This window comes from Bufo gargarizans, chromosome 6 (genome assembly GCF_014858855.1).
Source record: "Bufo gargarizans isolate SCDJY-AF-19 chromosome 6, ASM1485885v1, whole genome shotgun sequence".
Lineage (NCBI taxonomy): Eukaryota > Metazoa > Chordata > Amphibia > Anura > Bufonidae > Bufo > Bufo gargarizans.
In genome coordinates, this window is record NC_058085.1 from 32,123,737 (window position 1) to 32,151,307 (window position 27,571).

General features: G+C 41.8%; 1 protein-coding gene and 2 long non-coding RNA genes across 4 annotated transcripts in view; all 3 read right to left on the bottom strand.

The window, feature by feature from the left end:
- Positions 1–3,637: 3,637 nt before the first annotated feature.
- LOC122941924 (zinc finger protein 84-like) overlaps positions 3,638–27,571 on the bottom strand; it is a 55,736-nt gene continuing 31,802 nt past the window's right edge. Inside the window, exons 8-10 of the mRNA XM_044299423.1 lie at positions 12,788–13,086; positions 6,044–6,065; positions 3,638–5,218 (exon numbers count right to left, since the gene is read on the bottom strand). Of these exons, the coding sequence (XP_044155358.1) occupies positions 3,855–5,218; positions 6,044–6,065; positions 12,788–13,086 (1,685 nt within the window). The 3' untranslated portion in view covers positions 3,638–3,854. The remainder of the gene's footprint in view (positions 5,219–6,043; positions 6,066–12,787; positions 13,087–27,571) is intronic.
- LOC122941703 lies at positions 6,069–7,048 on the bottom strand. The gene is made up of 3 exons (XR_006390495.1): positions 6,986–7,048; positions 6,808–6,902; positions 6,069–6,125 (listed from the first exon to the last, which is right to left on the bottom strand). It is a non-coding gene; the product is annotated as an uncharacterized LOC122941703 (long non-coding RNA).
- On the bottom strand, positions 7,336–21,690 carry LOC122941700. Of its 2 annotated transcripts, XR_006390491.1 has the most exons (4): positions 21,636–21,690; positions 10,279–10,450; positions 7,500–7,628; positions 7,336–7,370 (listed from the first exon to the last, which is right to left on the bottom strand). It is a non-coding gene; the product is annotated as an uncharacterized LOC122941700 (long non-coding RNA). The 2 variants fall into 2 exon arrangements; XR_006390490.1 differs by lacking the exon at positions 21,636–21,690 and having other exon boundaries at positions 10,279–10,663.

Below are 27,571 nucleotides of genomic sequence, written 5' to 3' on the forward strand. Positions count from 1 at the left end.
AGTATTTTGTGGAAGCAGGTCCAGTCAGGTCCATAAATATTGGGACATCCACGCAATTCTAACATTTTCGGCTCTATACACCACCACAATGGATTTTAAATTAAAAGATGTGCTTTAACTGCAGACTGAAAGCTGTAATTTGAGGGTATTTACATCTAAATCAGGTGAACGGTGTAGGAATTACAACAGTTTGCATATGTACCTCCCACTTGCTAAGGGACCAAAAGTAATGGGACAATTGGCTTCTCAGCTGTTGCATGGCCAGGTGTGTGTTATTCCCTCCTTATTCCAATTACAATGAGCAGATAAAAGGTCCAGAGTTCATTTCCAGTCTGCTATTTGCATTTGGAATCTGTTGCTGTCAACTCTCAAGATGAGATCCAAAGAGCTGTTGCTATCAGTGAAGCAAGACATCATTAGGCTGAAAAAGCAAAACAATCCCATCAGAGAGATAGCAAAAACATTAAGCAAAAAACAACTGTTTGGAACATTCTTAAAAAAAAAAAAGGAACGCAACAGCAACACCAAAAGACTGGGAAGACCACGGAAAACAAATGTGGTGGATGAACGAGGAATTATTTCCCTGTTGAAGAAAACACCCTTCATAACAGTTGGCCAGAACAAGAACACTCTCCAGGAGGTAGGTCTTCATGTTGCTTGCTTTGTAATGTTGCAGATTTAAGGGCTTTTCAGAACCGGAGCATTCATACTCACATCCTGTGATATTTTGATGGCACACAGGGGGCCCTTATTCAACTAATTATGTGATTTTGGGAGTTAATTAGTTGAACCAGATCTTAATTTAGAGTTTCTTAGCAACGGCGGTGAATATATATACAGTGGATATAAAAAGTTTACACACCCCTGTTAAAATGTCAGGTTTCTGTGATGTAAAAAAATGAGACAAAGATAATTCATTTCAGAACTTTTTCCACCTTCAATGTGACCTATAAACTGTACAACTCAATTGAAAAACAAACTGAAATCTTTTAGGTAGAGGGAAGAAAAATAAAATAATGTGGTTGCATAAGTGTGCACACCCTTAAACTAATACTTTGTTGAAGTGCCTTTTATTACAGCACTCAGACTTTTGGCGTATGAGTCTATCAGCATGGCACATTTTGACTTGGCAAGATTTGCCCACTCTTCTTTGCAAAAACACTCCAAATCTGTCAAATTGTAAGGGCATCTCCTGTGCACAGCCCTCTTCAGATCATCCCACATATTTTCAATTGGATTGAGGTCTGGGCTCTGGCTGGGCCATTCTAAAACTTTAATCTTCTTCTGGTGAAGCCATTCCTTTGTTGATTTGGATGCATAGTTTGGGTCTTTGTCATGCTGAAAGATGAAGTTCCTCTTTATGTTCAGCTTTCTAGCAGAAGCCTGAAAGTTTGTGCTAATATTGACTGGTATTTGGAACTGTTCATAATTCCCTCTAGCTTAGCTAAGGCCCCAGTTTCAGCTGAAGAAAAACAGCCCGAAAGCATGATGCTGCCACCACCATGCTTCACTGTGGGTATGGTGTTCTTTTGGTGATGTGCAGTGTTGTTTTTTGCAACAAACATATCTTTTGGAATTATGGCCAAAAAGTTCAACCTTGGTTTCATTAGACCATAACACCTTTTCCCCCATGCTTTTGGGAGACTTCAGATGTGTTTTTGCAAAATGTAGCTTGGCTTGGATGTTTTTCTTCGTAAGATAAGGCTTTCGTCTTGCCACTCTAACCCATAGCCCAGACATATGAAGAATACGGGAGATTGTGGTCACATGTGCCACACAGCCAGTACTTGCCAAATATTCCTGCAGCTTCTTTAATGTTGCTGTAGGCCTCTTGGAAGCCTCCCAGACCAGTTGTCACGGCTGAGGATGGGGAAACCCTCAGCCGTGCGGTGCCAGGTGATTGTAAGGTTGCTACTTGGCCAGAACCACAGAATTAGGGAGCAGGTCATCTCCTAGTGCTTCCCTAATCTGACCCTGACTCTAGCTGCATGAGCCGCCCTTAAAGGTAGGAGGGCCCATACTCAGGAACCTCAGATCCCTACTGACCCTCCGTCGTTCCCTGAGCTAGGAGCTGGGTAGACAGCCCGTTCCTCCTGGACACGGAGAAACAGGAGTCTAAAGTGGCCAAGCTACAAGGGGAACAGAAACAACTTATGGCAGTGACAGGCAAATGCAACCAACACAACACTCACCTGCCACAGACAACAAAGCCTGGAACCCATGTGCAAGTGCTGCTGTTCAGAACACAAACGTACACAGCACACACCAGACATCACACAGGAACCCAGGACCATAAGCTGCAATAATAAGGAAACCCCACACACACCTTCATAACACCGTGTAGCATAATTTTATGACCAGAAGGGTGGCCCCCACTGGCAGATGGTAAAGTAACCAGGAGGATGTCTCCAGCAAGCATGGCTGAAGCACCCTCTCTGACTACTGCCTTCCACTGAGGCTATATAGGGCCAAGTAGCCACACCCAACAGTCAGACACACCCAGTGCACACACACACACTAGGAAGGAAGTTAACCCTTCCAACACCAGGGAAGGGAAAACATCAACTTAAAGGGGAAGTGCACACAATAACCCCCGTGCACACCAGACAAAGGAAGTGCACACAAACACACGTTGCCAAGGGCAACCGCACGCATACCTGTTGTCCGTGGCAACCGCACTTGAGGGAAACAACTAAGTGCCCCCAGCTGCGGTTGACACAACACCAAACTGCGGGCAACTGCATGCGGCTCCCAAGGAGTCACGACCATGACCAAGGATCGTGACACCAGTTTTATTCTCGTCTTTTCATCAATTTTGGAGAGACTTCCAGTTCTGTCACCGTTGTGCCACAGTTCTTCACTGTGTTCCATGGTATATATAATGCCTTGGAAATTCTTTTGTACCCTTCTCCTGACTAATACCTTTTAACAATGAGATCCCTCTGATGTTTTGGAAGCTCTCTGTGGACCATGGGTTTTGCTGTGGGATGTGACTAAGAAAATTTCAGGAAAGACCAACTAGAGCCACTCAACTTTATTTGGGGTTAATCAGAGGCACTTTAAATGATGGCAGGTGTATGCAGACTCCTATTTACCATGATGTTAAATGTGATTGCTTAATTCTGAACAGAGCTACACCCCCAGTTATAAGAGGATGTGCACACTTATGCAACCACATTATTAATTTTTTTTTAGTTTTATTCCCTTCACCAAAAATATTTCAGTTTGTTTTTTAATTGAGTGGTACAGTGGTTACATTAAAGGTGGAAAAAGTTCTGAAATGATTTATCTTTGTCTCATTTTTTTTACATCACAGAAACCTGACATTTTAACAGGGGTGTGTAGACTTTTTATATCCAATGTATAGTATATACAGTATATAGTATGTACACTCACAACTAATCAGTTATTTATTGTTTACCAACTTTTTTTTTCATTCCATCGTAACAATCTGGACTATTCTTGTAAGTTTTATACTACCGCACATGCTGCAGGTTACAGCGTAATACAGCACCCATAAAATCAATGAGACCTGCCAAATATCATATACCACACTGCGGATTTTGTACGCACGGAAATTGACCTGTGGTGTGGCTTTAAAAATTCACAGCAAGTCAATTATTTGTGTGGATCTACGATTGCTGTATTGTGGTTTCACCATGGACTATGACTGAGTTGTTAAAATACATAAAAATTCCACACAAAAATCTACAATACATAGTGTTGAGTTATGTGCGTTTTTTATTGTGCTTTTCATGTTGTTTTCTGCACCATCTTAAAAGCAAAGTGATAAGTTTCTATATGCTTTTGAATAAGACATTTATTGTTAATTACATACATTTCTCAATAATCATTTAGTGCTTTAAATAATTTCCCTTGCTTGCACTGGAACGTGAGTGCTTTGGCTTTTCCCCTGTATGAGTTTTGTGATGTCTAACAAGAACTGATTTAGCTTTAAAACATTTATTGCATTCTGAGCATGAAAATGGCTTCTCCCCTGTGTGAGTTCTCTGATGTATAACAAGTTCTTGCTTCTGGGTAAAATATTTCCTGCATTCTGAACATGAAAATGGCGCTTTCCCTGTGTGAATTCTCTGATGTCTAGCAAGATCTGATTTAGCAATAAAACATTTCTCGCATTCTGAGCATGAAAATGGCTTCTCCCCTGTGTGAGTTCTCTGATGTATAACAAGGTCTGATTTAGCATTAAAACATTTCTCGCATTCTGAACATGAAAATGGTTTCTCTCCCGTGTGAATTCTCTGATGTATAACAAAATTTGATTTCCGATTGAAACATTTCCCACATACTGAGCATGAAAATGGCTTCTCCCCTATGTGATTTCTCTGATGTATAACAAGTTCATTCTTCTGGGTAAAATGTTTCCCGCATTCTGAACATGAAAATGGCTTCTCCCCTGTGTGAATTCTATAATGTCTAACAAGATCTGATTTAGCATTAAAACTTTTCTCGCATTCTGAGCATGAAAATGGCTTCTCCCCTGTGTGAGTTCTCTGATGCATTACAAGGTCTTGCTTCTGGATAAAATATTTCCCGCATTCTGAACATGAAAATGGTTTCTCACCTGTATGAATTCTCTGATGTCTAACAAAATTTGATTTACGGTGAAAACATTTACCACATTCTGAGCATGAAAATGTCTTCTCCCCTGTGTGAATTCTCTGATGTCTAATAAGAGCTGATTTATAGGTATAACATTTCTCACAGTGTGAGCATGAAAATGTCTTCTCCCCTGTGTGAATTCTCTGATGTCTAATAAGATCTGATTTATGGCTATAACATTTCTCACAGAGTGAGCATGAAAATGTCTTTTCCCCTGTGTGAATTCTCTGATGTCTAATAAGATATGATTTATAGATATAACATTTCTCACAGTGTGAGCATGAAAATGGCTTCTGCCCTTTGTGACTTCTCAGATGTTTAACAAGGTCTGATTTCTGGATAAAACTTTTTCCACATTCTGAACATGAAAATTGCTTTTGCCGTCTTTGATTTTCACCCCTTCTGTGTTCTTTGTTTTGCTTAACAGTCTGTGATAAATCAGAAGATCGGATCCATTGAACAGAATTCGATGATGGATCTTTGTTGTGAAAGTCTGGGTATACATCTGGGATAATGACGTGCTGTTCATATACATCTTGAGCCATAGTATGTTGTGAAGATATCCCCTGTCCCTCTGAGCTCCTGGTGCAGTCAGCTGCCAAGAATAAATTTGTATCATTTTTGAATAATATAACCTTAAATAATATTAATATGTTATAACATTTCTATCTCAACATTTAAATATAAATTGCAAGGAATGTAGAAAAATTCAATTCTTCAATAACTAGGACAGTGGTTTGCAAAACAGATCCTAATCTAATCTAATCTCAGAGCAAGAACTATTAGATCAGACTGTTAGGTCACTAGGCTGTAGTTTTCCACTTTTGTGTTGAAGTCAGCATATTCAAAGGTTCACTTTTCAGTGTGTCTACCATATTCTTTTCTAGTTAAATGCTCAGTAGAGAATAATAAAATGACCTATAAGTTAGTGCTATTAGCGGGTGTCCATCTCACATACTCCCACCAGTTATAGGAACTTCAGTAAATACCAAAAGAGTACCAGTATGGCCATGAAATTGTGGCTTTGGAGCAAATGTAAGACTGGATTAGCACTTTTTTTAATATATTTTATTTTTATCCCTTAGCATGTTAGTGAGGGTGCTCAGTTGTATAATGAGAGCCAGGTTCCTGCTCTAATGGGCAGGTTTTTCATAACATGGCAACCAGTGTTCTAATGAAAACAATTGTGGAGTTGCTGCTGTTTTTTTTTCTATTCTTTTTCAAAAACAGTTAAAAACATTCACTTTTCCCAGAACAAAAGCAAGGTCTCATATGACTACATCAACAGAAAAATAAAATTAATCTGCGTCTCTTAAAGTTATATTTTCTTCACAGGTTGTTCTACTTCTTCTATAGAGGAGAAAACCTCTTTAAAAGTATTTAGTGAATTTCTCTGCTTTATTTAGTGGTTACTACTCACCTGGGCAGTTACTCTGCTCATCACCCCTCACATATGTCTTTGTAGGATTAATATTGTTCAGATCTTCACCCAGATTAACAAGCTGTGAAACAAATATTATAGAAGTCATCAAACGGTTGGAGAAGTCGTGTGGAAGATCAGTAATTAGAATGACAACCATAAATGACCGGACAGCAGGAGATATCTTACATAGTTACATAGTTGATACGGTTGAAAAAAGATACAAGTTCATCAAGTTCAAAATAGGTGGGGACGCGAATCCCAGAAGGAAGTGAGACTCAGATTTCTACACATTTTCATAAGCATTAATGTTGGTTACTTTTAAGATTTCATCTAAACCCTTTTTAAAACTGTCCACTGTTCCTTTTGTGACCACGTCATGAGGAAGTCTATTCCACAGATTTACAGTTCTTCCAGTAAAGAAGCTTTGACGCTTCTGGAGACTGAACTTTTTCTTCTCCAGTAGGAGGCAGTGTCCCGTTGTCTATTGAGGGCATTATCTGACCCAAATATCTGCAGGTCTCCTGTATAAATCCAAACTGTTAGTTCCTTTTTCCAACCAGCAGTCTCCATAATTAGAAAATTGTGAGAAGATCCAGACTACATGTGATGTCTATGGTCAGCTGTACTCATGCCATCTCCATCTTTCTCATTATACTAGGTAAAACATATAATACTGGTGGATAAAACAAGACCGAACACAAGATCTTCACAGTCTTTTACAGATCAAATGGGACATTTCATGAGACCTTATCTCCATCTACCTGATCATCCTGTGGGACATTGTGATGTTCTTCTGAACCATCATGTGGAAGAGGAGGATTGGGACATCTCTCCGGTGTTCTTCTCTGTTCCTTAACTGTAGGAAACACATTCAGTGACTGAATTCATTCCTTACATACAGATATTGAGAGGATGTGTGTATTTAGTCATTTCTATTACCTGGTGATGTGAGAGGCCAGTGATCCTCCATCATGACGTCCTTGTACAGATCTTTGTGTTCTTCTAAATACTCCCACTCCTCCATGGAGAAATAGATGGTGACATCCTGACACCTTATAGGAACCTGACAATAAAATGATACAGTCATCATCCAGATCCCTTCATAGCTTCCTGTATAATGTCCCAGCATTCCCAGCAGGGTCACCTCTCCAGTCAGCAGCTCAATCATCTTGTTGGTGAGTTCTAGGATCTTCTCTCTATTGATTTCCTCATGTATCAGGGGGTGAGGTTGAGGCCTCATGATTGGGCTCAGGGTTCTTCCCCATCCTTCAGACACGGGGACCTGACAGCGCTCACTAGAGGTCTTCTTTACCACTGTGTAGTCCTGGTTAAGGAGAGAGACAGTAATAAATATCACTACATACATCTCCAGAGTCACTCACCTCTCCAGTCATGTCCATCTGTTAGTAATATAGATAAGATGATGTAATGCGACATCATCAGAATTTCTTACCTCTCCAGTAAGCCGGAAGAGGATCTCTAGGGTGAGATTTATTATACTCTCCGCCATCTTGTCCCTGTCCATCATTGATGGGTCAATCAGGAGAAGGCTTTTATATTGAAGATCTCTACTGAGCAGATCCTATATTGTAGGAGACACAGAGACAGCTTCACTGCATACACTCTGTAACTACATCCCAATGCACACTTCAGGTCATCCAGTACCAATCACAACCAGCTAAACAAAGTTCTGAACACACTAAATAGCATCTAGTCATGTGATTCCAGGCTCCTCCCATTCACAGTTAACTACTAAACGAGATAGACAAGGCGGCAAATCATAATGAGGTGGTTATTATGGGGGACTTTAACTACCCAGATATAGAATAGGAAACTTAAACTTGTATATATCATAAAGGAAACAGGTTCTTAGCAATAACCAAAGTCAAGTACCTCTCCCAACTGGTTCAGGATCCGACTAGAGGGACGGCCATACTGGACTTAGTATTAACCAATAGGCCTGACAGAACTACAGACATGCAGATTGGGGGACACCTGGGAAATAGTGACCATAAAGTAATAACCTTCCAATTATCATTCAAAAGAGCGTTTCTACAGGGAGGAACAAAAATACCAAACTTCAAAAAAGCTAAATTTAGCCAACTAAGAGAGGCCATAGGCCTAACTAACTGGGACAAGGTCCTCAAAAATAAAAATACAGCTACAAAATAGGATATCTTTAAAAGCATCCTAAAATCTTATTGTGAGTGGTACCTACCGTATGGGAATAAAAGGTTAAGGAACAAAAATAAACTAATGTGGATAAATAGAACTGTAACGAAAGCAACAAATGACAAAAAGAAAGCATAAAAAATCACTAAAACAGGAGGAAAGCACGGAAGCACTGAAAAACTATAAGGAGAAAATAAAACATATAAAAAACAAATAAAAGCGGCCAAACTAGAGACCGAGAGATTAATTGCCAAAGAGAGTAAAACTAACCCTAAAATGTTCTTTAATTATATAAAGGTTAAAAAGTTTTAAATCTGAAGGTGTCGGCCCTTCAAAGAGTAATGAGGGGGGAGTCGCAGAGACCGGCGAGGAGAAAGCAAAGATGTTAAAGAGGACCTTTCATCGGTCCAAACATTGTGAACTAAGTATCATGACATATACAGCGGCGCCCAGGGAACTCACTGCACTTACTATTATCCCTGGGCGCTGCTCCATTCTCCTGTTATGTCCTCCGGTATGTTCGGGGACTTGGTTATAGTAGGAGGAGACTGCCTTTGTTCTGCTGGGCGTCTACTTCTCCTAGGCTGTAGCGCTGGCCAATCGCATCGCAGAGCTCACAGCCTGGGAGAAAAAACCTCCCAGGCTGTGAGCTCTGCTCTGCGATTGGCCAGCGCTTCAGCCTAGGAGAAGGAGATGCCAGCAGAACAAGGGCAGACTCCGCCTATTATAACCAAGTCCCCTAAGTCTCCGCCTACTATAACCAAGTTAGACAAGAGCAGTGAGACTATGGAACTCTCTGCCTGAGGAGGTGGTGATGGTGAGTACAATAAAGGAATTCAAGAGGGGCCTGGATGTATTTCTGGAGTGTAATAATATTACAGGCTATAGCTACTAGAGAGGGGTCATTGATCCAGGGAGTTATTCTGATTGCCTGATTGGAGTCGGGAAGGAATTTTTTATTCCCCTAAAGTGAGTAAAATTGGCTTCTACCTCACAGGTTTTTTTTTTGCCTTCCTCTGGATCAACTTGCAGGATAACGGGCCGAACTGGATGGACAAATGTTGTTTTTCGGCCTTATGTACTATGTTACTATGTTCATGACTTTATCACAGGTCCTTTACCTCCTCCAACAGCATAGCCTGTAGGACTCCTCCCACACATGGTCATGACATCATGAAAGGTCCTTTAGCCCACTAGTCTCCCCCATACATGTAGTGTCCAGCGGTGCAGGTGGAGGTATGTGTACAGTCACCGCCATTGTCTGTCAGGATTACTGGGGAGGGGGATTAGTAAGGCTACATGCACACGGGCGTTGTTTTGGTCCGCATTCGAGCTACAGTTTTTGCGGCTTGGATGCGGACCTATTCACTTCAATGGGGCCGCAAAAGATGCGGACAGCACTCCGTGTGCTGTCCGCATCCATGGCTCCATTCCATGGGCAGCAAAAAAAATAAATAACATGTCCTATTTTTGTCCGCTCTTTGCAGACAAGAATAGGCAGTTATATTAAAGGCTGTCCATGCAGTTCCGCAAATTGCGGAAAGCACACGGATGCCATCCGTGTTTTTCGGATCCGCAATTTGCTGACAGCAAAACACACAACCTTCGTGTGAATATAGCCTAAGGCTGTGGATGCCTTTCATCATTTCTTTTGATTGAATTCTGTGTATATTTCATGGAATGATGGAATTATTCTGTGAGCTGTGGAGGATTTATTTCTACACATTATTTGTACAATTATTCTATGCAGTAAGGTAGATAATATCATATGTAACATATTAGGCTTATAGCCAGGATTTATCTGATACAATATGGCAGCTTTTATTTATGTTCTAATCCACAAGCAGTTGCAGGAACCGCACTGATACCAGCAGTAATAGACACAATGCTGACTTCAATCCACGCTCCAGCGGGCAGCTGTTATCAATCCACTCCTATGGACGTCTCCTGCAGCGTCTTGATACCAACTAAAAACTTCAATGTACGGCACCAATTCCTTCACAAGACACATAGCGCAATACCCAAGTGGTAAAAGTAAGTATCCAATTTATTGTACTTACAAAGTCCATGCGAAAAAAGACATTTCATAAAATCACACCCGACCCGGTTTTCGCCTTAGGCTTCGTCAGGGGTTGAGGAACTGAATTCCCTCAGACTCAGTGTTAAATATCCTTCCTAAATTTCTCTAGGGCCACACCCAACTTCCAATTTGTCCGGAGGGGGGGGGGTGACCTGCATTAAAAACAAACAACACTAAAAACATCCGTAATACAAAAATCAATCATACACAATATCAGATAAAAAACAAATTGCAAACATTATCCACATACGCTTCACATGGGCAATACAAAAAAGTTTAAATATGACAGAGTTTCCACAAACTGTGCAGCCTGCGATTCTAACCTGCAAGCTGCCTTAATATCCCATTCTATGTTAAAGAGGACCTTTCACTACTCTACAAACTAAAAACTAACTAGATCAGTGGGCAGAGCGGCGCCCAGGGGTCCCCCTGCACTTACTAGTATGCCTGGGCGCCGCTCCGTTCGCCCGGTATAGGCTCCGGTGTCTGCGCTCCCTCTGACTGATTTTTTGTAGGAGGCGTGTCCCTTGCTGCACTGCTGGCCAATCGCAGCGCACAGCTCATAGCGGAGCGGCGCCCAGGCATACTAGTAAGTGCAGGGGGACCCCTGGGCGCCGCTCTGCCCACAGGTATAGTTAGTTTTTAGTTTGTACAGTAGTGAAAGGTCCTCTTTAAGGCCGTGTGGTAGGAGGGGGCCCATCTCGTATATCCACTCTGCTTCTCTTTTGTTTATCTGTTTAACAGGGTCTCCCCCTCTCCAGTGTCTCCGCACCAGTTCAACGGCACAGAATCTTAAACCGCTCAGATTTTTCTAGTGCACTTTTTTTGTAATGCACTGAAACACTGTGGGTCTCCAGACCCTTCTTAATGTTTCGGACATGTTCAGCAATGCGGGTTTTTTATTTTCTTAGAGTACGACCTATATATTGTGTCTTGCGGGGGCACTCTAACAAGTAGATGACCCCCGCTGTTTCACATGACAGATTCCCTTTTATTTTACACTCCTTATGTTTCGATGTTGACGTCACCATACTCGTATTGATGGTTTTCTTGTCTTCCTTGGCCCTATTTTTACATCCTATGCAAAAGCAGCACCATGTGGATGCGGGATCCCCTTTTTTTTATTAGGGCATCCATGTACGATCTTATTCCTAACAGTTGGAGCCCTTCTGAATATGAGGGGGGTTTGTGTGGAATCAGATCCCCTATTACACCATCGTTCTTAAGGACGTTCCAATTTTTGTTAATAATATCCCTAATATGGGGGCAGTGGACAGAGTAAGTGGTGGAAATACCAAACCTATACCAGTCACTGTAATCTTTCTTTTTAAAATGATCACAGTTTTTTTCATCTTTACTTGTTACACTGACATCTCTTACTTCCTCGCTTTGTTTAAACAGCAGATCCTTCGCATATCCTTTCTCCCTAAATCTTTCGAGGATTATGTCACTTTGTGATTCAAAATCATCAGCCTCAGTGCAGTTGCGTTTAATGCGCTGTAATTGCCCTTTAAGCACATTTTGGATCCATGGTCTAAAATGGCAACTGCTCCTGTCAATGTAACCATTGCGATCTGCAGGTTTAAAGTAGGTTTTTGTTTTTATCCTCCCTTGTTCGACCGCAATTTCCAGATCCAAGAAATGGATCATCCTCTTGCTAATATTCTCAGTGAATACAATAGTCCAGGGGTTATCATTGATATATACAATGAACTCTTTAAGCGTGGTCTCAATACCACGCCAAATGCAGATACAGTCGTCAATGTACCTCTTCCATAATTGCAGACAACCTGCTTCATTCTCCACACACCCCAGCAGGTCAATATAAAAATGTTCCCAGTATGCCATAAAAATATTCGCAAAACTGGGTGCGAATTTTTCCACCCATCGCAACACCCGATACTTGCAAATAAAAATTATGGGTGAGGCAGTATTTAATGCAATCCACAATAAATGTTTTATGCTCCTCACTCATCTTCTCATCCTGGTCCATATAAAAACATGCACCCTTTAGTCCTATTTCATTGGGTATTATGGTGTATAAGGAAGTAACATCAAGTGTCACCATATACGTATTGTCTGGAAGTGCACTAAACCCCCTAAGGATTTCCAGGATCTGTCCCGTATCTCTAAGGTAGGAAGGGGTCATAGGCACATATTTCTGTAAGAATATGTCAATATATTCTGAGACCCTACTAGTTAAGGAGTCCAACCCTGGGATTATGGGCCTCCCTGGCGGCTTTTCAGCGTTTTTGTGTACCTTAGGGAGATAGTATATTATTGGAGTTCTCGGGTGAGCATGGTTGAGGTATTGGAATTCTTTCTTATTTAAGACCCCTTGTGCAAAGCCCCTATCAAGAAGGACCTTAAGTTCACTTTTGTATTTGACGACTGGATCTGTTCTTAATCTCTTATATGTATTGTCATCACTGAGAATTCTAATCATTTCCGTATTGTAGTCCACGTCCCCCCTTATCAGCTGGTTTTACCACCACTAGTTCGTTTTTTTCCAAGCCCCTTAAAGCCTCCTTCTCTTTCTTACTCAAATTATCCATAACTCTGTCTTCATATTTGATTTCATCTAATCCTTTTAAAATGCCCCGTTTGAAGGCCTCTATACATTCATTGTCCTTATTTACTGGATAGAACGTGGATTTGTTCCTCAAGTCTGTGTAGATCCCACTATTGTCTGTTTGTGTGGTCTGTATGGGGTTTTTCATCAGATATTTACAAATATTCAATTTCCTAATGAAACGATGTACATCTAAATAGGTCTCAAATCTATTCCCTTTAGGTGGAATGATGGAATTATTCTGTGAGCTGTGGAGGATTTATTTCTACACATTATTTGTACAATTATTCTATGCAGTAAGGTAGATAATATTATATGTAACATATGAGTCTTATATCCAGGATTTATCTGATACAATATGGCAGCTTTTATTTATGTTCTGTATAGTGGCTTTTATATACTGTCTGCTGGTAATTATTTGTCTATTATTTTTATACTGTATAATAGTTATTTTATACTGTGTGCTGGTAATTATTCATATATTATTTCTATACTTTACAGTGGCTTTTATATATTTGTATGCTGGTAATTATTTGTATATTCTTTCTATACTGTATAGTGATTTTTAGATACTGTATGCTGGCAGTTATTAATATATTATTTCTATACTGTATAGCGGCTTTTATATACTGTCTGCTGGCAGTTATTAATATATTACTTCTATACTGTATAGCGGCTTTTATATACTGTCTGCTGGTAATTTTTTATATATTATTTCTATACTGTATAGCGGCTTTTAGATATGGTATGCTGGTAATTATATATCATTTCTATACTGTATAGTGGCTTTTATATACTGTGTACTGGCAATTATTCATGCAGTGGCCAGGTTTGGGGTGGCCCCAATGCTACTCTGGGTTCCCAGACAACGTTGAGGTGTCACCACGTGTTGCTACTCCCCGAAAGGGATGGTAAGGCGTGGTGCAACCAAATGGGAAATAAGTCCAGATAGTCAGGGTCTGCAGCAACCAGTGTGCTTCTTTACTAGGGGAATTCAGGTAGAAAACAATACCGGCGAGGCGTAGGGCTGGCTTCTCCAGTCTTCTCCCTGGCAGAAGAAGGGTTTGATTCTGAGGAAAGGCCTGAGCTATCTATCCCTTTCTCTCTCTCAGAAGGCTAGTACACTGGTCAAAGGCTGGAGGCCAACAGACTGTAGCTCAGTAGTCCAGGTTGCCGTCACGCTCTAGTGTGAGAGGGAAACCCCACACCAAACATAGGAGGGAAAGGGGAAAGGAAATAAGGCCTGAAAACTAGGGAAGGAAGATGGACAGGACACCTCCTAGTGAAAACCCTGACTGACTACCAGTATGAACAGACCCCAGAGGTAGGTAAATTCATACACAGGAATACCTAAAGTTCTTTCTAACCCTAATGGACCCGGGTATAAATGACAGGATTGAGACATCCTGTTCCTCCAAAAGGAAGAATGAACAGGATTCTCCCTAAGACCTAATACAAAACAACAAGGAAATGCAACACACAGAAAAGCCAAAATACAAAGGGAAAGGTAACACACAGAAAAGCCAAAATACAAAAGGGAAAGGTAACACACAGAAAAGCTAAAATACAAAGGGAAAGGTAACACACAGAAAAGCTAAAATACAAAGGGAAAGGTAACACACAGAAAAGCTAAAATACAAAGGGAAAGGTAACACACAGAAAAGCCAAAATACAAAGGGAAAGGTAACACACAGAAAAGCTAAAATACAATAGGGAAAGGTAACACACAGAAAAGCTAAAATACAAAGGGAAAGGTAACACACAGAAAAGCCAAAATACAAAGGGAAAGGTAACACACAGAAAAGCTAAAATACAAAGGGAAAGGTAACACTTAACTTCCAAGAAGCTATGGCAGCACCAGGAACTCAGCCGAGATCCAAACACCAGCATTGTTGGAAAAACAACTATAAATAGGGAAAGACAAATCACCAAAATAGCAACAGCTGGAGGTTAAGGGTGTGGCCAGTACCAGGAACAACACAGACATAACAACACAGCTAAACCTGTCCTATGGTAGCTGTGGAAAGTTACCAGCTTCTCCTCCCAAAAATCTTTCAGAGTTCCTTCACACTTTCCACAGAGTCTCGCAAATACAGTGATAATAAACATAATATATCACATAAAACAGTGCAAGTTAACCCTTTCAAGTGAAAGAAAGTAAGAAGTTTATAACTTTGCATAGGGGAAACAAACAAATATCCAGACTTCAAAGTACTCATATATTTTTTTCTATGCTGTATAGCGGCTTTTATAAACTGTATCCTGGTAATTATTCATATATTCTGTATAGTGGCTTTTATATACTGTATGGTGGTTATTCATATATGATTTCTATTCTGTATAGTGGCTTTTATATACTGTATGGTGGTTATTCATATATGATTTCTATTCTGTATAGTGGCTTTTATATACTGTATGGTGGTTATTCATATATGATTTCTATACTGTATAGTGGCTTTTATATACTGTATGGTGGTTATTCATATATGATTTCTATTCTGTATAGTGGCTTTTATATACTGTATACTGGTAATTATTTGCATATTTCTATACTTTATAATGGCTTTTATATACTATCTGCTGGTAATTATTTCTATACTGTATAGTGGCTTTTATATACTGTATCCTGGTAATTATTTGTATATTATTTCCATATTGTATAGTAGCTTTTATATACTATCTGCTGGTAATTATTTGTATACTGTATAGTGGTCTTTTTATACTGTGTACTGTTCTCATAACCCTGGAGCTGCCTGCTCCTGTCTGTCTTTTTTCCCTCTTGCTTATTGAAAGCGCTTTGCAAACACCAGCTCACATTTACTAATGTGCGTCCATACTGTGGAATCTTAGGTGTGAACAAGTGCCTGATGCTGATATATTTCATTGCCTATCCTACTATAGGATGTAACTGAAATACTTTGTGCTTGTTCCCCAGGGAGAATATATATAATCCCTAGTGCTTTAGGTGATGTATAGTTGTTTGGGTCGTGTTTTATGAAGTGCTTTGCCTAATGCACTTGCAATGAGATTGGTGAGAAAATCGTGACCATGAGCTGATGAGAACCACTCACTATTGCATTTATACATTTCCTGGGCAGTGGTCTGCTTAGATAGACTCTCTATGGTGGACTAGGTTGCTCTGAGACACCGTGGCCAAACCACACAGGGAGCCACGGACATTGATATTGAGTCACTCCCTCCCTCTTCATATGTTTAAGGGTTTATGCAGAGGCTTAAAGGGGGTATCAGGGATTTTCGTATTGATGTTCTATCCTCAGGATAGGATATCAATGTTAGACCAGTGGGGGTTTGAATCCCGGTACTCAGCTGTTTGAGGAATGTACAGCGAGTGCCGCAACATCCTCACAGCACCGCACATCATATAGTGGTTGGGCTTGGTATTGCAGGTCCATTCACTTGAATGGAGCTGAGCTGTGCCAAGACCACTTGACCAATGTGTAGTAATGTTACTGGCCTAGGAAGAGGCCTAGGCGCTCACGGAGATCCACAACTCCACAAGATTGGCGGGGATCCCTGGAGTCGGAGCCCTTTTTCTGATATTGATGACCTTGATCCTTGTACAAGAAATTTGGGTCAAGACAAAGTCCGAGAGTCAGGAATTGTGATTTTATTTTAATTTTTATCAGAATTTTGCCTAGGGTAAATCACAAAGAATGGATGTGCTGTCTCCGCTCTTTTTGTTCTCTGACAGATTTTGCCTAGGGTAGCCCACTAGCACTAGGTTCTGAAATGTATGGCTTTATGGGATAGTCCTGGGGAAAGTGAGATATAATTACACTGTACAGGCAAATTTTTGCTACACTTACGTCAGCGCACTTTACAGAGAGCTTGAGCCTTTAAAGGGGTTGTCCAGCCGCTAATATTAATGACCTATCTTCAGGATAGGTCATTAATATCTGAAAGGGGGGGAGGTCCAACACCCAACACCGCCCAATCAGCTGTTTGACAATGTGATGGCACTCCATGCCTCCTTGTCTTCACACTACATCTCGTCTCCTGTGGAGCAGCGCCATAGTGTAATTACAAGCACTCGCTCCAGTCACTTGAATGTAGTGAGTACTTGTATTGCACTGCACTTCTGAGACATAGTGTAGTGTAGTGAAGAGGGAGCGGCACTCACATGGAGCGACACCTGCTCTTTAAACAGACCCCTGCTGATCAGATATTAATGACCTATTCTGACGATAAGGCTTCTACATTAACACAAATTTGCATATGTTCATTAACCACCTGCCGCCACGCTAACGCCGAAAGGCGTCATTGCTGCGGCGCTCTCAGGCTACACTAACGCCGATTGGCGTCATCTCGCGTGAGCCGAGATTTCCTGTGAACGCGCGCACACAGGATCGGAAGGTGAGCGGGTGGATCTTCAGCCTGCCAGCGGCGATCGTTCGTTGGCAGGCTGGAGATGCGATTTTTTTTAACCCCTAACAGGTATATTAGACGCTGTTTTGATAACAGCGTCTAATATACCTGCTACCTGGTCCTCTAAGGGTCCCTTTTGTTTGGATCGACCACCAGAGGACACAGGTAGCTGTGTAAAGTACCACAAAACACTACACTACACTACACTACACCCCTGTCACTTATTAACCCCTTAGGCCTCTTTCACACGGGCGTCATGTTTTTTGCCCGGATAAGAGGCGGGTGCGTTGCGGGAAAATGCACGATTTTTCCGCGCGAGTGCAAAACATTGTCATGCGTTTTGCACTCGCGTGAGAAAAATCGCGCATGTTTGGTACCCAGACCCGAACTTCTTCACAGAAGTTCGGGCTTGGGATTGATGTTCTGAAGATTGTATTATTTTCCCTTATAACATGGTTATAAGGGAAAATAATAGCATTCTGAATACAGAATGCTTAGTATAATAGTGCTGGAAGGGTTAAAAATAATAAAAAAGTTAACTCACCTTATCCCCATGATCGTGTAGATGCCGGTCTGTTCTTTAGCTGTGGGCTGAATGACCTGAGGTGACGTCAGATCACATGCTCCAATCACATGGTCCATCACCATGGTGATGGAGCATGTGATCTGACATCACCACAGGTCCTTCAGCCCACAGCTAAAGAACAGACCGGGATCTACGCGAACAAGAGGAGAAGGTGAGTTAACTTTTTTATTATTTTTAACCCCTCCAGCACTATTATACTAAGCATACTGTATTCAGAATGCTATTATTTTCCCTTATAACCATGTTATAAGGGAAAATAATACAGTGAATAGACTGTCACCTAGAACCCATGCGTGAAAATCGCACCGCATCCGCACTTGCTTACGGATGCATGCGATTTTCACGCAACCCCATTCATTTCTATAGGGCCTGCGTTACGTGGAAAACGCACAAAGAGGAGCATGCTGCGATTTTCACGCAACGCACAAGTGATGCGTGAAAATCACCGCTCGTGTGCACAGTCCCATAGAAATGAATGGGTCAGGATTCAGTGCGGGTGCAGTGCGTTCACCTCACGCATCGCACCCGCACGGAAAACTCGCCCCTGTGAAAGGGGCCTTATGGACCCCTGATCACCCCATATAGACTCCCTGATCACCCCCCTGTCATTGATCACCCCCCTGTAAGGCTCCATTCAGACGTCCATATGTTTTTTACGGATCCACGGATCGGATCCGCAAAACACATACGGATGTCTGAATGGAGCCTTACAGGGGGGTGATCAATGACAGGGGGTGATCACCCCATATAGACTCCCTGATCACCCCCCTGTCATTGATCACCCCCCTGTAAGGCTCCATTTACACGTCCGTATGTTTTTTACGTATCTACGGATACATGGATCGGATCCGCAAAACACATACGGACGTCTGAATGGAGCCTTACAGGGGGGTGATCACCCCATATAGACTCCCTGATCACCCCCCTGTCATTGATCACCCCCTTGTAAGGCTGGCTCCATTCAGAGGTCCGTATGTGTTTTGCGGATCCACGGATCGGATCCGCAAAACACATACGGACGTCTGAATGGAACCTTACAGGGGGGTGATCAATGACAGGGGGGTGATCACCCATATAGACTCCCTGATCACCCCCCTGTCATTCATCACCCCCTGTCATTGATCACCCCCCTGTAAGGCTCCATTCAGACGTCCGTATGTGTTTTGCGGATCCGATCCATGTATCCGTGGATCCGTAAAAAACATATGGACGTCTGAATGGAGCCTTTCAGGGGGGTGATCAATGACAGAGGGGTGATCAGTGACAGGGGGGTGATCACCCCATATCCACTTCCTGATCACCCCCCTGTCATTGATCACCCCCCTGTAAGGCTCCATTCAGACATTTTTTGGGCCCAAGTGAGCGGAAATATTTTTTTTTTTTCTTTTTTTTTTTTTCTTACAGAGTCTCATATTCCACTAACAAAAAATAAAATCTCACATGAACTCACCATACCCCTCATGGAATCCAAATGCGTAAAGTTTTTTAGACATTTATATTCCAGACTTCTTCTCACGCTTTAGGGCTCCTAAAATGCCAGGGCAGTATAAATACCCCACATGTGACCCCATTTCGGAAAGAAGACACCCCAAGGTATTCCGTGAGGGGCATATTGAGTCCATGAAAGATTGACATTTTTGTCCCAAGTTAGCGGAAAGGGAGACTTTGTGAGAAAACAAAATTAAAAATAAATTTCCGCTAACTTGTGACATGCCCCTCATTGAATACCTTGGGGTGTCTTCTTTCCAAAATGGGGTAAAGGGGCCCACATTCCAAAGGGCACCTTCAGGTCATTTTTTACACATTTTGATTTCAAACTACTTCCCACACATTAGGGCCCCTAAATTGCCAGGGCAGTATAACTACCCCACAAGTGACCCCATTTTGGAAAGAAGACACCCCAAGGTATTCCGTGAGGGGCATGGCGAGTTCCTAGAATTTTTTATTTTTTGTCCCAAGTTAGCGGAAAATGATAATTTTTTTTTCTTACAAAGTCTCATATTCCACTAACTTGTGACAAAAAATAAAAAATTCCATGAACTCACTATGCCCATCACAAAATACCTTAGGGTGTCTTCTTTCCAAAATGGGGTCACTTGAGGGGTAGTTATACTGCCCTGGCTTTTTAGGGGCCCTAATGCGTGAGAAGTAGTTTTAAATCAAAACGTGTAAAAAATGCCCTGTGAAATCCGAAAGGTGCTCTTTGGAATGTGGGTCTCTTTGCCCACCTAGGCTGCAAAAAAGTGTCACACATCTGGTATCGCCGTACTCAGGAGAAGTTGGGGAATGTGTTTTGGGGTGTCATTTTACATATACCCATGCTGGGTGAGAGAAATATCTCGGCAAAAGACAACTTTTCCCATTTTTTTAGACAAAGTTGGCATTTGACCGAGATATTTATCTCACCCAGCATGGGTATATGTAAAATGACACCCCAAAACACATTCCCCAACTTCTCCTGAGTACGGCGATACCAGATGTGTGACACTTTTTTGCAGCCTAGGTGGGCAAAGGGGCCCACATTCCAAAGAGCACCTTTCGGATTTCACAGGTCATTTTTTACACATTTTGATTTCAAACTACTTACCACACATAAGGGCCCCTAGAATGCCAGGGCAGTATAACTACCCCACAAGTGACCCCATTTTGGAAAGAAGACACCCCAAGGTATTTTGTGATGGGCATAGTGAGTTCATGGATGTTTTTATTTTTTGTCACAAGTTAGTGGAATATGAGACTTTGTAAGGAAGAAAATAAAAAATAAAAAAATCATCATTTTCCGCTAACTTGTGACAAAAAATAAAAAGTTCTATGAACTCACTATGCCCATCAGCGAATACCTTAGGGTGTCTACTTTCCGAAATGGGGTCATTATGGGGTTTTTCTACTGTCTGGGCATTGTAGAACCTCAGGAAACATGACAGGTGCTCAGAAAGTCAGAGCTGCTTCAAAAAGTGGAAATTCACATTTTTGTACCATAGTTTGTAAACGCTATAGCTTTTACCTAAACCATTTTTTTTTACCCAAACATTTTTTTTTATCAAAGACATGTAGAACAATTAATTTAGAGAAATATTTATATATGGATATTGTTTTTTTAAAAAAAAATTACTACTGAAAGTGAAAAATTTCATTTTTTTGCAAAAAAAAAATCTGTAAATTTAAATAACAAAAAAAAAAAAAAATGTCAGCAGCAATGAAATGCCACCAAATGAAAGCTCTATTAGTGAGAAGAAAAGGAGGTAAAATTCATTTGGGTGGTAAGTTGCATGACCGAAAAATAAACTGCTAAAGTTGTGGAGTGACGATTTGTAAATAAGGGCCTGGTCATTAGGGGGTATAAACCTGTGGTCCTTAAGTGGTTAAAAGGCATGTGCAGTGGATTCATGCTGATGATTTATGCTTAGGATAGTCCATTAAAATCTGATTGGAGGAGTTAAGATTCCCGGCATCCCCGCCAATCGGCGACTCGTGTGAACGCGGCTTCTGCTTCAGAATTGTTTCGCTTATCGAGCAAGTAATGGTGAAGCAGCTGTAATTACTCTGCACTGTATCACGCAGAGGTAACTGTGAACTGCAAGCAGCAAACACAAGCACTGCCACCTGATGGACTAGAGGTCGGGAGTCAGGACCCCGCCCATCGGATATTGGTGACCGATCCTGAAGACAGACCATCGATATACCAGCTCTGCGCGTTACCTTTGATATAACGGTTCTATTAAAAATACAAGTCATCCCGCAAAAAATAAATAAATAACAATCCCCCCCATGTCAACAGTGACTATACACATACCTCCAGCTGCACACTACATGTATGGGGGAGAGACCAGGGGGCTAAAGGACCTTTCATGATGTCACGACTATGTGGCCATGTGTGGGAGGAGTCAGGCTCTATGCTGTGCTGATGTAGGTAAAGGACCTTTCATGATGTCACGACCATGTGGCCATGTGTGGGAGGAGTCAGGTCTATGCTGTGCTGATGTAGGTAAAGGACCTTTCATGATGTCAAGACCATGTGACCATGTGTGGGAGGAGTCAAGAACTGGGTTGTGCTGATGTAGGTAAAGGACCTTTCATGATGTCACGACCATGTGGCCATGTGTGGGAGGAGTCAGGTCTATGCTGTGCTGATGTAGGTAAAGGACCTTTCATGATGTCAAGACCATGTGACCATGTGTGGGAGGAGTCAAGAACTGGGTCGTGCTGATGTAGGTAAAGGACCTTTCATGATGTCAAGACCATGTGACCATGTGTGGGAGGAGTCAAGAACTGGGTTGTGCTGATGTAGGTAAAGGACCTTTCATGATGTCAAGACCATGTGACCATGGGTGGGAGGAGTCAAGAACTAGGGTTGTGCTGCTGGAGGAAGATTGAGATTCCTCAGTGGTTGATACCTTTTAATGGCTCACTGAAAAGATGACGATGATTGCAAGCTTTTGAGGCTACTTGGACCTCTTCCTCAAGCGCCTTTATTGTGTCATCGCCATCGGTACAAAAATATGTTTTACTTTAACAAAGCTGTGGGAGGAAGTAAAGGACCTTTCATGATGTCGTGACCATGTGACCATGTGTGGGAGGAGTCAGTGGAGCACATGACCCTGTGCTGGTTGTGGTCAGTGCTGGATACCAGTAGGGTTCTCTGAACTGTTGTGTTAGACACACGTCTGGTAGCCCCCTGGGTCATTTTGGTGGTGAGCTGCTCCACTGTAGAGTGTCGGTCCACCCTTGTGCATCTTCATAGCCGATGTTCACCTTTCACCTCAATGGCACGTGGTGCTCTGCAGTTTCCACATTGCTTAGACCCCTTTCACACGAGAGTGACGGATTAGGTCCGGATGCGTTCAGGATGCCTTCAATGAAACTCGCACCATTTTGCAAGCAAGTTCAGTCAGTTTTGTCTGCGATTGCGTTCAGTTGATCAGTTTTTTCCGCACGGGTGCAATGCGTTTTGATGCGTTTCTCACGCGCGTGATAAAAAACTGAAGGTTTACAAACAACATCTCTTTGCAACCATCAGTGAAAAACGCATCGCACCCGCACTTACTTGCGAATGCAATGCGTTTTTCACGTAGACCCATTCACTTCTATGGGGACAGGGCTGCGTAAAAAACGTAGAATATAGAACATGCTGCGATTTTCACGGAACGCAGAACTTATACGTGAAAAACAACGCTCATGTACACAGACCCATTGAATTAAATAGGTCAGGATTCAGTGCGGGTGCTATGCATTAACTTCACGCATTGCACCCACGCGGAAAACTCGCTCGTGTGAAAGGGGCCTTATTCTCAATGGTACCATTTGTCCGCTCAGGATACACTTTCACCACAGCAGCACAAGAACAGTTCACACTGCGCAGTGTCACCAAGTACCACCACCCGGGGCCCTAAAGCCAATAATCTCCCCTTTTACCCATGACAGCAGTAAGGGCTATGTGTGCAGAGCCTATCACACACCGTATATACCCACCGAACTGACTCACAACCTGGGACTTCCTTCAGGAAGTGGTCAGAAGAATGGGACTCGACTGTGTATATACTGTATATATATATATATATATATATATATATAACACAGAAAAATCCGCGGCACTCCTTAAAGTAGAAAAATGTGCAATTTATTCACACATGTCAGCAAAGACAACGTTTCGGTTCTCTCACAGAACCTTTTTCAAGTCAAGTCACTTGACTTGAAAAAGGTTCTGTGAGAGAACCGAAACGTTGTCTTTGCTGACATGTGTGAATAAATTGCACATTTTTCTACTTTAAGGAGTGCCGCGGATTTTTCTGTGTTACATTACTGGTCCGGGATCGAGGGATCACTGCGGGCACCGCTACAGCTTCAGCTGCATATTAAGGAGTGCTGCCTGACCTTTGTTATATATATATACAGTTGCAAGAAAAAGTATGTGAACCCTTTGGAATAATATGGATTTCTACACAAATTGGTCATAAAATGTGATCTGATCTTCATCTAAGTCACAACAATAGACAATCACAGTCTGCTTACACTAATAACACACTAAGAATTAAATGTTACCATGTTTTTATTGAATGTATCTATTATATTATCAATAAAGCCTATAGATTTTCACTTTGTGAAGATTATGGTTCAATTTTTTGGCAACATTTATGGCTCCTTGTGGGTCGGTATTTTTTTGTGATTCATTTCTGTCCGGTAATAATTGGGTGGCATGAACGCACCATGTAAACAATCACAGTGCAGGTGGAAAATGTATGTGAACCCCTATGCTAATGACATCTCCAAGAGCTAATTGGAGTGAGGTGTCAGCCAACTGGAGTCCAATCAATGAGATGAGATTGGAGGTGTTGGTTGCAGCTGCCCTGCCCTATAGAAAACACACACCAGTTCTGGGTTTGCTTTTCACAAGAAGCATTGCCTGATGTGAATGATGCCACAAAAGAGCTCTCAGAAGACCTATGATTAAGAATTGTTGACTTGCATAAAGCTGGAAAGGGTTATAAAAGTATCTCCAAAAGCCTTGCTATCCATCAGTCCACGGTAAGACAAATTGTCTATAAATGGAGAAAGTTCAGCACTGCTGCTACTCTCCCTAGGAGTGGCCGTCCTGTAAAGATGACTGCAAGAGCACAGCGCAGACTGCTCAATGAGGTGAAGAAGAATCCTAGAGTGTCAGCTAAAGACTTACAAAAGTCTCTGGAATATGCTAACATCCCTGTTAGCGAATCTACGATACGTAAAACACTAAACAAGAATGGATTTCATAGGAGGATACCACAGAGGAAGCCACTGCTGACCAAAAAAACATTGCTGCACGTTTACAGTTTGCACAAGAGCACCTGGATGTTCCACAGCAGTACTGGCAAAATACTCTGTGGACAGATGAAACAAAAGTTGAGTTGTTTGGAAGAAACACACAACACTATGTGTGGAGAAAGAGGCGCAGCACACCAACATCAAAACCTCATCCCAACTGTGAAGTATGGTGGTGGGGGCATCATGGTTTGGGGCTGCTTTGCTGCATCAGGGCCTGGACGGATTGCTATCATCAAAGGAAAAATAAATTCATAAGTTTATCAAGACATTTTGCAGGAGAACTAAAGGCCATCTGTCCACTAGCTGAAGCTCAACAGAAGATGGGTGTTGCAACAGGACAACAACCCAAAGCATAGAAGTAAATCAACAACAGAATGGCTTAAACAGAAGAAAATACGCCTTCTGGAGTGGCCCAGTCAGAGTCCTGACCTCAACCCGATTGAGATGCTGTGGCATGACCTCAAGAAAGTGATTCACACCAGACATCCCACGAATATTGCTGAACTGAAACCGTTCTGTAAAGAGGAATGGTGAAGAATTACTCCTGACCGTTGTGCACGTCTGATCTGCAACTACAGGAAACGTTTGGCTGAAGTTATTGCTGCCAAAGGAGGTTCGACCAATTATTAAATCCAAGGGTTCACATACTTTTTCCACCTGCACTGTGAATGTTTACATGGTGTGCTCAATAAAAACATGGTAACATGTAATTCTTTGTGTGTTATTAGGTTAAGCAGACTGTGATTGTCTATTGTTGTGACTTAGATGAAGATCAGATCACATTTTATGACCAATTTGTGCTGAAATCCATATCATTCCAAAGGGTTCACATACTTTTTCTTGCAACTGTATATCACACCCGTTGCAAATAGTTGTTCCAATAGCGCTTGTCCCTCTATATACCTGCGGTATCGCAGCAGAACCGCACAGAACTGCTGCGCAAAACAAATGTACTATATACTTTCTATGTTAGAAAGTATATTATAGGTATATCACACCCCTCAAACTATATTTCACACCAGTGTCAATTAGTTACTCTGATAGTGTTTGTCACTCTGTAAAGCTGCGGTATTGCAGCAGAACCGCACACAACTGCTGCACAATACAAATGCACTATATACTTTCTATGTTAGATAGTATATTATAAGTATATCGCACCCCTCTGGTATCACACCTATCGATAGCACACCAATACCAGTCCTTAAAAAGACTTTTGTGGCCCTATTAGCTAGCGTTTGGTGTCCCTAGCAGTCTGTCCCTGCTTCACAAAGCAACCTCTCCCTACACTGGAAAAACATAGAATGTAAAATGGCTTCCAGATCAGGTTCTGCCAGATAGGGTGGGGGTGTGTCCATGTGCTGAGGTGTCTAAATTGGCTGTCCTGACCCACCTGATAGATGTGTCATGGGTCAAAGTTCATTTGAGGAGAAATGGAGAACCGCACTCTGAAAGTTCCAGTGCCAACCAAAGGCTAAGATAGCCAGATTCATGTAGTGGAGATTGAGGCACTCAGATTTTTGTTGCGTTTAAGAATTTTTTATTCATGCACTATTTTCATACTCCAGTTGCCCAATTATTGCCAAAATCTGAAAATAAAGAAAGCTGACTGGATGTTTCGGTCCCAAACGGACCTTCCTCAGCGGTCATAAATAGTTTTATCTGTAAGGCATATGGGGTAATCGGCAGGGCGCTGAATACCCTGCCGATTACCCCATATGCCTTACAGATAAAACGATTTATGACCGCTGAAGAAGGTCCGTTTGGGACCGAAACGTCCAGTCATCTTTCTTTAGTTTCAGATTTTGGCAATAATTGGGCAACTGGAGTATGAAAATAGTGCATGAATAAAAAATTCTTAAAGGAAACAAAAATCAGAGTGCCTCAATCTCCACTAAATGGGTCAAAGTTTGGCGCAATGCAAAAGAATATAGCGGAAGTGAACATCACCATATGTTTGCATGTTCGGCGAATCGCGAACACGCAAAGTTCGGTGAGAAACGACCACCGGGCGAACCATCTTTAGTGACAAATAATTAGTTCTCATCTTTCCCGTGTTCTCTCCTGTCCTTATACTATAGACAGTGATAAGTAGGATGTTCTAGTGGTGATAAATAATCAGTTCTTATCTCTCCTGTGTTCCCTCATGTCTTTATATTATAAACAGTGATAAGCAGGGTGTTCTAGTGATGATAGATAATCAGTTCTCACCTCTCCTGTGTTCTCTCGTTATATTTATCCTCTGTGGAGTGCATAGCTTATAGTGTCCTATGGACAGATCCCTCCATCTCCTCTGTGGAGTATATGGCTTATAGTGGTCATATGGATAGATCCATCCATTTCTCCTGTGGAGTGTACGGCTTATAGAGGTCTTATATACAGATTCATCCATCTCCACTGTGGAATGTACAGCTTATAGTGATCCTATAGACAATTGCTTCCATCTCCTCGGTGAAGTGTGCAGCTTAAAATAGTCCTATAAACAGATCCTTCAATCTCTTGTGTGGTGTGTACGGCATATAGTGGTCCTATGGACTGATCCTGACATCTCCTCTTGCGAATATATAGCTTATAGTGGTCTTATAGACAGATCCTTACATCTCCTCTCTAGAGTGTACGGCTTATAGTGGTCCTGTTGACAGATCCTTCAATCTCTTCTGTGGAGTGTACGGCTTATAGTAGTCCTATGGACTGATCCTTCCATCTTCTCTGTGGAATGTATGGCTTATAGTGGTCCTATAGACAGATCCCTCCATCTCCCCTGTAGAGTGGTCCTATGGACAGATCCTTCCATCTCCTCTGTTGAGTGTGCGACTTATAGTGGTTCTACGTACAGATACTTCCAACTCTCCCGTGGAGTGCATGGCTTATAGTGGTCCTATAGACTGATCCTTACATCTCCTCTGTGGAGTGTGTGGCTTTGTTGAATCCTTG